This window comes from Larimichthys crocea, chromosome VII (assembly GCF_000972845.2).
Source record: "Larimichthys crocea isolate SSNF chromosome VII, L_crocea_2.0, whole genome shotgun sequence".
In the NCBI taxonomy this organism is placed as follows: Eukaryota; Metazoa; Chordata; class Actinopteri; family Sciaenidae; genus Larimichthys; species Larimichthys crocea.
The window spans coordinates 25,306,788-25,317,494 of record NC_040017.1 but is presented as its reverse complement, the minus strand read 5'-3'; the positions used below and the strand labels follow the sequence as shown (position 1 = coordinate 25,317,494).

Below are 10,707 nucleotides of genomic sequence, written 5' to 3'. Positions count from 1 at the left end.
TTCCAGACGCCACAGAAAAGCATTATACGAAGAGACACAAACAGTGTTTTCAGTGCTAAGAAGACATTTTAATGTCACAAAATCTGAGAACTGACAGCGGCATCTCCAACAAAGCCATTACCATACTGCCGAACCGCATTTAGACATTATTTGTGCGCTCAGTGATGAGGCCTTTGTCGACATAATGTGCCACATTCAGACTGTGATATTTTTGTTTGTTTGGGTGGTTGCTGTCTCAGGTTAGGTGATTGCAGAAGTCATAAATTCTTGCCGTTACTCTGCAGTCAGTCTACAACTTGCCGTCTGTCTGAATTTGTGCAACGTCACCGGAAATGAGATGTTGGCGTCCAGCCTGCGGGAACTGTGAGCAAATGATGACAATTGTTGTTCAATCTACTATACTACTATCTATTCTGCAGCTCCCTTTTAGCTCATTGTTTTGGTATTTCAGTGCATTCACAGTATGATTTCGGTTTCATCACTCTCATTACTCCCTAAGGTATAAGAATATCACATTTATATTCATCAGGTGGAGACATGACTCCAACATAACCACACATACAGTGCATGTACAGTACCAGGTGCAATAATGTATATGGGATGATAAAACAATACAGACACAAAGTTTCCTTACAGCTTCTTCACTGCTTTGTGCTCGCCAGACTTTTTAAGATGTCAAACACAGACAGATGCCAGTCTGACAAATATCAAATAAACGCACATATGCATTCACACTCACGTACAACCAGACAACTCCCAGTGAATATCACGCTGGCGGAGAATCGACAAAATGTGGAGGTTGGGGCGAAGATTTGCACTTTGTATTTTTCTCACACGTGTGTAGATTTACATGAGAGCATTTGCTCTGTGCATGTGAAGGAGGATTTCTGCATTCCCTTTGAATGTGCACGTTATACATATAAAAGTTCCTCCTGCGGGGACGAGACAGAGCTGATAAATTGCTTCAGTGCACTTTATTATTTAACTTGTTCACAACAAGCTTTTTCTTTTTTACTACTTTCATGAATTTTATATGATCTATCATTTATTATGCCTGTATATTGGACATGAAATGACTCGCCACTGAAAGCTTCCCCCACACTGTGTCCTCCCTTTTCTTAGTAGTTATTAGCCCCTGACATGACCAAAACAAGCCGAATGAAATGTCTCATTTACAATTTTTGAGATTTTGTCATTCTTCAGCATATTCTCCATTAATGATGCGAAATGACACAAAGTACGCTGCCCTGGGGGGAACCTACACAGACTTCATTACAAGGTACTTTTAATTAGTCTTTGTAATTAAACGCGGGATATTGGGCGCAGAAAGGCTGGAAGCGAAATTAATATGCCCATAAACATTTGCATGTTCATTGGTCAGGGTCAGCAAACCGTCTCCTTTTTTTTTTTTACTCGGCGAGGTTCGACAAGAGGCTGGAGAGTTGAACTGCAGAGGGATTTAAAAGAAAATGTGCATGACACCCTCTTAATTAAATGGGACGGGAGGGAGGGGAGGAGGTATAATGAGAAAGTGAAAACTAGGTGTGAAGTTTGCTATCAACATTTTCTCTCCTATTTTTGGACGACCATATGCTACAATATGTCGTCCAGACGGGGCTCGTAAGATAATACTCACCCAAAGGCATATACTATTAAATGTATCCTGCAGCTGTGAGGTAATTTGCAATGTCAGGTTAAAGAGACTTTAGCGCCTTAAGTTGATAGAGATGGTTTATAGTTTTAATGAGTTTAAAATACCTTTTTTTAATTCGGCAAAAAAAAGAGAATTCCCAGAAAACACACGTCACATGTCAGATACCATTTGACCATACGTTTTTCATCTGAGAAATCCTCCTGATATGAATATATAGCTTTCAGTCAGTTCAAATTGAATACATCACATCAACATACCTTACATTGTTTGCATTTGCTATGTCTCTCTTCAAGGCTACCCTCCATGGACTCAACAGTAGAATAAAAGCAACATACACATTATTGTATGCAGCATGTTATTGTATATACTGTATGGGGGCGGCACGGTACCTGGTTTGAACCCCGGCTGGTGTCTGCCTGGGCTTTCTCCGGGTACTCTGGCTTCCTCCAACACTCTAAAGACATGCACTTAATAGGTCAACTGGTGACTCTAAAATGCCCGGTAGGTGTGAATGGTTGATTGTCTCTATGTGTTAGCCCTGTGATGATCTGACGACTTGTCCACAGTGTACCCCGCCTCTCGCCTGATGCCAGCTGGGATTGACTCCAGCAGCCTGCGACCCTGATGAGCATAAGCAGTTATAGGAAATGGAGGAATGTTTGCACACACACATCCTCTGTATTATACACATGATCATGCAGGATATCACATATACACATATGTTAGGGGTGGAACCATTGTTTTCATTATTATTTAGTCATTTTTCTCCCATTGGAGCGGCTGGATTTAAATGATTTTCTTGCAGCTCTAATATGTTTCACAATATATGTATACATGCCCATACAGTAGTACAACAACGCAGTAATAAATGATATTTTGATGTTGAATCTGAAAAAAGATTAAAGGTCTATTCATGTTTTTATAGTCAAAGGATGCAGTCTTTTGGTTTCTCAGTCTAAAAGTTCGAACTCAGAGTATTTGAGCTTGGCTTTGCGTTGGTACATTTTCATTATACATTTCCGTATGCAGCTTATTTATAGCCCTCTGCTGGGCTGTGCTCTGTAATAAACACAGTACCAACACAGTTTCCCGGGTCTTTGAAAATTCAGGGGTTGCACATTTTTCTCCATCTCGTAGCAATGGTTTGGCCTTATTAATATGTTTTTTTTCCAGGTATAATAAACTAGATGGAAATCCCAAAATGGGGGCAATCTTTAAGAGGAATGGTAATAAGGGGGGATAAGAATGGGCTCTGCAGAGCATAGGATGCACTACATTTGGTGTGTTGATAGAAAGAGGCAAACCTTCAATATGCAACTTAAGACCAGTGGTGCTTTCATTAGTCCTGCTGTCTGCTGACAGCTTTTGAATGGCTTGAATATTAATCAATTTTTTTCCCTCTCTCTCTCTCTCTGCCATCTAAAGCTGTCCAGTCACATTTCAGAACATTAAATTGGAGTTGAATGACATGGTGCTCGCATGAATCATTAACCCATAGCCTCAGCATTGCTCAAATTCCTGCTACAGAAAATGGACAAGCTGTAATTATCCTCCGTTTGAGCTGCCAGGTTGCATAAGAACTCAAGCTGAGCATCCAGAGGAATTTTATTGCATGAGACTTCTACGCTCCGTTGAACATTGTTTTACTTTGCAGTTGGTTAGTAAAACTTAAAAACTATTTTTTTCAGCGGCGAAGTGTCTTTGAAAAAATCAGCACTCCCGACTTCAGTCGATCAAACGTTCGTTATCACAAAGTCTGCATATTGGTGAATGTACTCATTCATATTCAAATGTGATTTAGACACAAACAACCTTTGTTCTGTTACGCTTTTTAAAAATCCTCGATTTAATTTGGAACGACCATTATTAACCAACCAAAACATGCATGTGCAATATCGTTCTGAAGGAACAGTTTCATATTTCGGGGGAAATACATGAGAAGATTGATACGTCTGTCTGTGAAGCTACCACATGAAGAGCTAGCCTGTCCAAAGGAAACACATGCACCTCCAGAGGTCACACTTCAATTCAATGATTCAATCCTTACAATAACCAAAACGTACAATAACCAATGAGCAACTTCCTGTAAGTGTCCACTGGTTGCCAGGCAACTGCGTGGCACATAACTTACTTTTACACTATTATGTGTTATTCGCATAAGACGGAAAGAAGGTAAAGTGTTAATTGGTGGTTTTCAGACAGGTTGATAGGTGGAACACTGTGCTCGCTCTGCTCCCATGTCTCCAGTCTTTATGTTAAGCTAAGGTAACTAGCAGCCGGCCGTAGCCTCACATTTAATGAACAGATATGTAGAGTTGTGTTGAGCGTCTTATCTAACTCTCTGCCAGGGAGTAAATAAAACATTTTGTAGAATCCTTTAAAACCAGCACATATTCTGCTGACAGCTCAGAAAAATAAATAGAATTTAAATTAAAGTGCATCCGTCTGTCTGTCTGTCAAGAACTATGCAAAGACCCGACAGCTGCTTACTGTAGATGCATCATTATTCGTCGGTGTATATTGATACAGGTGTTTTAAAAACTGCATCTGACTGATCTTAACCTGACAACTGAACCCTCCAACCTCACACGCCCTGCCGTTGTATAGCAACAAGACACTGAAATAGCATGTTTTTCTTCCCCTTCACTAGTTTGTTTCTCTCTCTGTCTTTCCCTTGATGAAATGTATGCTGATTGCAGAGCCTATGGAGAGAGAAGCAGCTGCCTGTGATAAGCTGTTCATTGTAATCTGTGCCAGGTGAAAAAAAAAAAAAAAGAAAAAGTAGCATGAAGGCTCCCAGATGCAGATTGTGGATCCAGCAAATTTTTTTTACACGGGCTGGAAAATGAGTGTCAGGAGGTGTCTGCTGGGTGATGTGGGGGAGTGAACGGGACGATAGTTCAGCCAGCTTTGATGTAAATGAGTGTAATTAGTTAAAGCTAGTTAGACTGGATCAATGCCCCATTATGTTGCACAACGTGGTATTTCTGCAAGTGAATGAAAGAGATGGCATGAATGACAAACAGAATGACAGTGCATCTTTTTTTGTAGAATTTGTAGTTTGATATCATCGTATTTGTAACGGTGGACAAATATTGAGGTGTTGTTGTAGAGCAGCAGCAGTGGTTTGTGTTATGACACCACTGAATGGTGATTTAATTAAAAGTGGCAGCTATGTCAGCCCGTTCCATCAGTGACACAAGGTGATGAGAAAGAATCAGTTTGTATATTGAATCAAAACATCACTTGATGAAGATAAGTTTCCCTCCAGCTAAAAAAATTACACATGGATACAAAAAGTGTCACAATTTCAAGTTCAAACGCCGACATGATCAACCGAGGGAGGCTTCACATGAATTTAAATGAACCTGAGGTTTTTTTCTAAACATCATAAAAACAAAACACCTTTTTGATCATATTCTAACCCCAGAGAATTAAACTAATCCGTGTTGTGAATTTTGTCTCAAAGAAAGCTGCTGGAGAAATCTTTGAAAGTGTGTTACTGACATCTAGTGGAGGACTTGGATCAGGACAAATAATGTCTGATTAAAGAAATCGCCCGAAGAGATCACCTTTAATAAATAAACACCTCAAAATTATCATTAGATCTTTCTCCTGTAAAAGCTAATTTGTTAATTATAGAAGTGATTTATGACTAATTATTTCCAAATTTTAGAAATATAACCACATACAACAACTGGTTGGCAGTGTGGGTGTATTTAAAGACTGACATTGTATCGCACATGCTCAGATGTTGTTGTTTTCGAACATATGGTAGTTAAACCGATGAACTTGAACTTAGATTACGTGCCATTATCACCACCCTCTCACAGTGAAGTGGCGGCGTTGGTGGAGGGGGCTGTAACTTGACCTTGTCTCTTAATGGGTGTGTGACAATAGTGCCCCGTCCCACTGGCCTGTCTGCCCCTCTGTTGTGTCCATTTATAATGTCCAGACACAGTGCAGAGGTTATTCAGAGGTGCCAGCAAACGCAAGGTGACAGGCTCAGAGGAACAAAGGGTGAGAAATGTCGCTATTATTGTTGCAGTTGACTTTCTCTACTTACTGAAATATAGATTTCTGTTTTTAGAGTCTTTTATTGAGCTGAATGTAATGCAATCCTTCTCTGTATATTAATGCTAATGAATTTGAAATGAAAATAACTCTGTATTACTTATTACCAATTGTGGATTTAAACTCTATATGTCAGAACACTCCTTAACATCTTTTCTATTTAAATGGAGTTATACTTGTATGTAAACAATATCTTTCTGGAAAGTAGTTTCTATGTGAATGTCAAATGTTTACCTTGTTCTCCAACAGTGTTTCTGCCTTGAAACTCTCTCAGATGATCCTTGTGTTCACAAGTCACAATGGTAAATGCATTTAAGATTTAAAATGTGATTTTCATATTACTTCAAATGATTGCTTCAGCATTTAATCAGCCGCAGTATTGACCTAGAAATGTTGCATACTGTTCTGTGTTGTGTTCTTTCCCTTTGAAGGTGAAAAGCAGGAAGATGCCTGTGGGCCATCATGAGCATTGTGACAAGTGTTACAATGTCCACTGTCAAGTCCCAGTGCAGATTTCTGTCTCATGCATGGTAATCAAGTGCCGTAAAAACTGTGGCGCCATCCTCCATATGTGCAAGCAAGAGGAACACCAGCTCCTCTGTCCAAATGAGACGGTCCCCTGCCTCAATGTCATCTATGGCTGTCCTCTCTCCATGCTGCGGCACAGGCTGGCCAAACACCTGGAGGTCTGTCCTGCCAGCGTGGTCTGCTGCTCTCAGGAGTGGAACCGCTGGCCTGTTTCAGAAACTGATTTGACCTTCTGCAAAAATGTTTCAGAAAACCCTCAGACTGAGGTAAACCTCGATGTTGCTATGGCTCTCAGAGACCAAGAGCTGCTGTTTCAGTCTATCAAAATGAAGAGCATTTTTCCTGAGTTGATGGTGTCAGCTCCTGAGCTTCAGGAAATTTCTGCTGGGGTCAACAGTCTTGCAGAGGAGGCAACATGTTCTTTAGTTAATGGTGAATTTACAGAAACGGGCTGTACAAGAATGGAGGGAAAAGAACTGAGTCAAGAGGAGAGGGATGCTTTGGCCAAAAGCAGAAACGTGGATAGTATTCAGAACTACAGCTCCTGGGAGAAAATATTCAAGAAGGAGATGGACGGATGCAAGCAAACTGTCAAAAACCTCAATAAAGAGGAGGGAAACGGAAAGAAAAAGGAAGAGCAAGGATCATCAAACTGTCAGGGGGAGACAAGAGACTCAAACATGAGCCAAGAGACTGCTGCTGCTACTGATGCTGCTGCTGCTGCTGCTGCTGCTGCTGCTGCTGCTGCTCCAAGAATGGATGGTGCAACTGGCCTTGCACCATGGCAAGACGGGGTCCTTGAGAGGCTAAGCAGGGAAGTCAACATTGCTGAATATAACATGTATCTGGTGCACAACGGGGCAATGTTGATTAACTTTGGCCAACTCGCTGCTTGCACCCCGAGAGATAAGGATTTTGTTTACGGGAATCTGGAGCCCATCGAGGTTAAAAGCGTCCGCACGTTCAACGTTCCGATAAGCTATCGAGCAAAGCGCTGTCACCTCAAAGATCCCTCACGGAAGGCCAAGACGGCACACCAGAGCGTTGACACTTCAGATTTGAAAGAGTCAAGTGATGATCTTCCAAAGTGTGACGAGGTCAGCACCACACTCCTGTGCTCTCTGGAAAAGGAACTAAAGGGGCATTCCATCTCAGAGAGCCTGAGCGTAGATGGTTATTACGTGGACGTAGGAACGCAAACATACAACTTTGCCTCTGCACCTTTCAAAACAGATGCGACACTTGCTGATGTCATAGCAGACAGACCTCACAGTCTTTATGTACACATCGAAACAGAATCCGTCACCAGAAGACACAACAAAACAAGTTCAGCCTTCAGCTGCATGTGTGGCCACTTCTTTCGCCGTGACGAATACCGCTCTCATTTCAGGAATGTGCACTGTGACATACAGGCCTCTTTAAGCGGCTGGTTCCAACAACGCTGCCCCTTAGCATACCTCGGCTGCACTTTCACCCAGACAAGATTTCACCCTGCAGGTCAACAGGCTACAATCAAATACTGCCAAAATGTCAGTGCCTTTGTCCTCCAGCCAGAGGTCCCTTCAGCCCTCCGTGAAGGCCCTAAGAGAAACGGCGTACATAATCTGGATCCCCTGAGTAGCCTGCCTATGGAAATCCTTCAGCACATTGCTGGTTACCTTGACAGTTTTACATTGTCTCAGTTGTCCCAGGTCTCACACGTGATGAGAGAGGTGTGTGCCATATTGCTGCTGGAGAGAGGGATGGTCTCCCTCAAGTGGAAGAAAAAGACATATTCCCACGGGGGAAGCTCCTGGAGATGTCGAGAGAAAGCAAGTATCGTTTTAAAGATGCTTTTATGTTTCAGAAGTCATGTGTCTATATCTGTTGCATTACATTATGATAGTTATTTTACTGGTTGAGGGCTACCATTCCATGTCATATATTATTTTGATGTCAACCTTGTATACACTGCATGGAAAACACAAGGCCAAACTTCTATATAAGTTCCCCTTTAGTATCTGACACCATTCTATTAAATGTCATTAGAAAATGTCAGTCATACATGTAGCACGACAGCTGCTGCATTGTAAACACTCCCTATAGTCGTCTCGAAACAATATCAACTGAATCATAACCACGCTGGCAACAGTTTATGAAGTCCCACTGAAGCAGTCACTGGAGATTTGCTATGTTTTTCTGTGACCTTACCAGCTTCAGGCACCATGGAGAGGTGTTTGGAAAAAGGAAATTCTGTTTTCTGCTCTAGTAAATAGACAGTCGAAGTAAACAATCATTTATCTTTGCAACATTTGCTACTATATAAAATAAAGATCAACTGCAGCTCCATAGGAAGCGACGCTGACTGAAAGAGGTACACACAGAGACAACAACAATGATACTCATAGTGAGAGACAACCAAAGCTACAGCTGGAGTTTAACCACAGATGCTGTGTTTACATTAGACCACCAAGCTAAACCTTAGACCCCCATGGCTTTAGTCCACTATGCCACAGGGACGCCTAATGGTCTAGTGGTCTGAGCCTTGCGCAAGCCCCCAGCTGCCTCGATTTGTGGAGACTATCTAAATCTTGTCTGGAATTCCAGGCACTGTAAGGATGAATTATTGAGTGACTCAGACTCGTGACCATTGAGCAAATATACAGGATTGCTTGAGGTGGATGACTGCATGTGCCGTGCCTTATTTTGGTTTCGACTAATGTGTTTGAGAGCGATGCCAGTTTATCAAATTATCACATCTAAGTCAGGCAAACAGGCAGGCATAGGAAAACACATAAAAAACAAACATAAATCTACCGACAGCTCACACAAATGAAATTTTATGCACCATATTTGCATATTTGGAGAAGATTGGATGAAAATAGTTGGGATATTGTTGAAAAGTAGTTTAGTTATGATCTGTCTAGGTGGGTTTAAACACTTGTAAAACATGGAAATCTTGAATGATCGTTATTTTCTCTGTGATTCACAGTTATGAACCACAGGAGAGGGGACGTACGTTTGGCAGACAAACCACAAATATTCACAAATTCTTGTTCTAATTTGTTTTGTAGTTTTTCGGATACAGCCTGCTGAGAAACAAACAAACAAGCCTACATCTGAAAAGCACAAGTGTGTGCGTTTTTACAGTGACTATCTCTGCAGTGCAGTGATCACGGAACAAAGAGCATGCCAATGATATCAGTGATGTGGAATGGCCAGAGGCCTCGATGCCAGTGCGCACAGTGCTACCATAACAAGTCAGATATGTGATCATTCATGGAAACAAGGTGTTGATGAGCCTCGTGTAGCGACAGCTGGGTATTTGCTCCCCATTGAAGGGCATAATTTGTATAAATTTGTAATGGATAGATACAAAAATAACAGCACGCCCTGACTTGTGATAAAAATACTCCGCGATCCAGATTCCATGGATATTAAATAGATTTATCCTCACGGCCATAGCTGCAGTATAGCTGATAGATGCCATGACAGCAGCCTCCCACACCTACTTCAGTTCTGTCTCTGTGTTTTTGCAGGTTTGGGAGTTCAGCCCTCTGTTTTCCTCTGTGGACAGATGGAGCTTCAGCAACAATCCTTCCATGTCAGACCACCTGAAAACCTGCTCCTTCTACCAGAGAGAGGTGCACACCGAGCCAGTGGCTTTACCCTGCCGTGGAGAGGTCAGAGACATATATGCAGAGGCAACGCATAGAAGATAAAGCTCATGGTCCCAGAGCTCAGTGGGTGGACCAACATGGTTCGAATCACTCAAATGTGACATATGTATGCACCCACAGAGCTGTGAAGTGGATAAAGCCTCCGCATATACAGCTACTGTACAGAAACAGAAGGAATACTGCGTGCCAAAGCCCTGAGGACAGATGCTGTATGTAAACTGCAATTTACGAACATTGTGATATGATTTTCTCAACCTCTATTTTATTGTAACGTCTACGCAAATCATTTTGTCTGTAAGTAGGTAATGTGCTTCGAGATGGATGTGTTTTTGCAGCGTTTAATGAGAGAAGATGAAACTTAAATATTCCCCCCCGAGGACACTAAATTCACAAATGTGTTTTTGAGAGGTTTAACATCAAATCATCTGCCTTGTGTAGTTTGATCCATCCTGTTTCATATGCTTGTGGTGAAAAGCAATATTTCCAATTCTGCTGCTGCTGGTGACTGTTTTCACCAGGACAAGACTGACATCTGCTGGAGAAAAGCCGAAGTACCTCGTCTGTGTGGAACCATAAAACTAGTTTGGCATTTGAATGCTGGACATAATATCACGTCCTCTATGTCAGAGTTGATTGAACACAGCAGTGCATGCTTTGTTTCTAATTTAGATTTAGGAAAATGAAAGGACTGTCATCTATGTGTGTCACTGACATTTCACACTCTATAATAAACCTGACTTGCAGTCGGCCTCATTTATTTCACAGCAGCACAGTCGGCGGAATAAAAAAGGA

The 10,707-nt window shown here is 41.7% G+C and overlaps 1 protein-coding gene across 1 annotated transcript; it reads left to right on the top strand.

Moving 5' to 3' along the window:
- The first annotated feature begins 5,589 nt into the window (after nt 1–5,589).
- On the top strand, nt 5,590–10,688 carry LOC104925958 (F-box only protein 40). The gene is made up of 4 exons (XM_019272939.1): nt 5,590–5,674; nt 5,978–6,030; nt 6,160–8,067; nt 9,775–10,688. The coding sequence occupies exons 2-4, from the start codon at nt 6,028–6,030 to the stop codon at nt 9,955–9,957; spliced, it is 2,094 nt and encodes a 697-aa protein (XP_019128484.1). The 5' UTR covers nt 5,590–5,674; nt 5,978–6,027; the 3' UTR covers nt 9,958–10,688.
- The last annotated feature ends 19 nt before the right edge of the window (nt 10,689–10,707 follow it).

Excerpts from the sequence above, each read along its gene's own strand:
- LOC104925958 (XM_019272939.1), top strand. Across the intron at positions 8,068-9,774 it reads CCTGGAGATGTCGAGAGAAA|GTTTGGGAGTTCAGCCCTCT; the intron begins GCAAGTATCGTT and ends GTGTTTTTGCAG.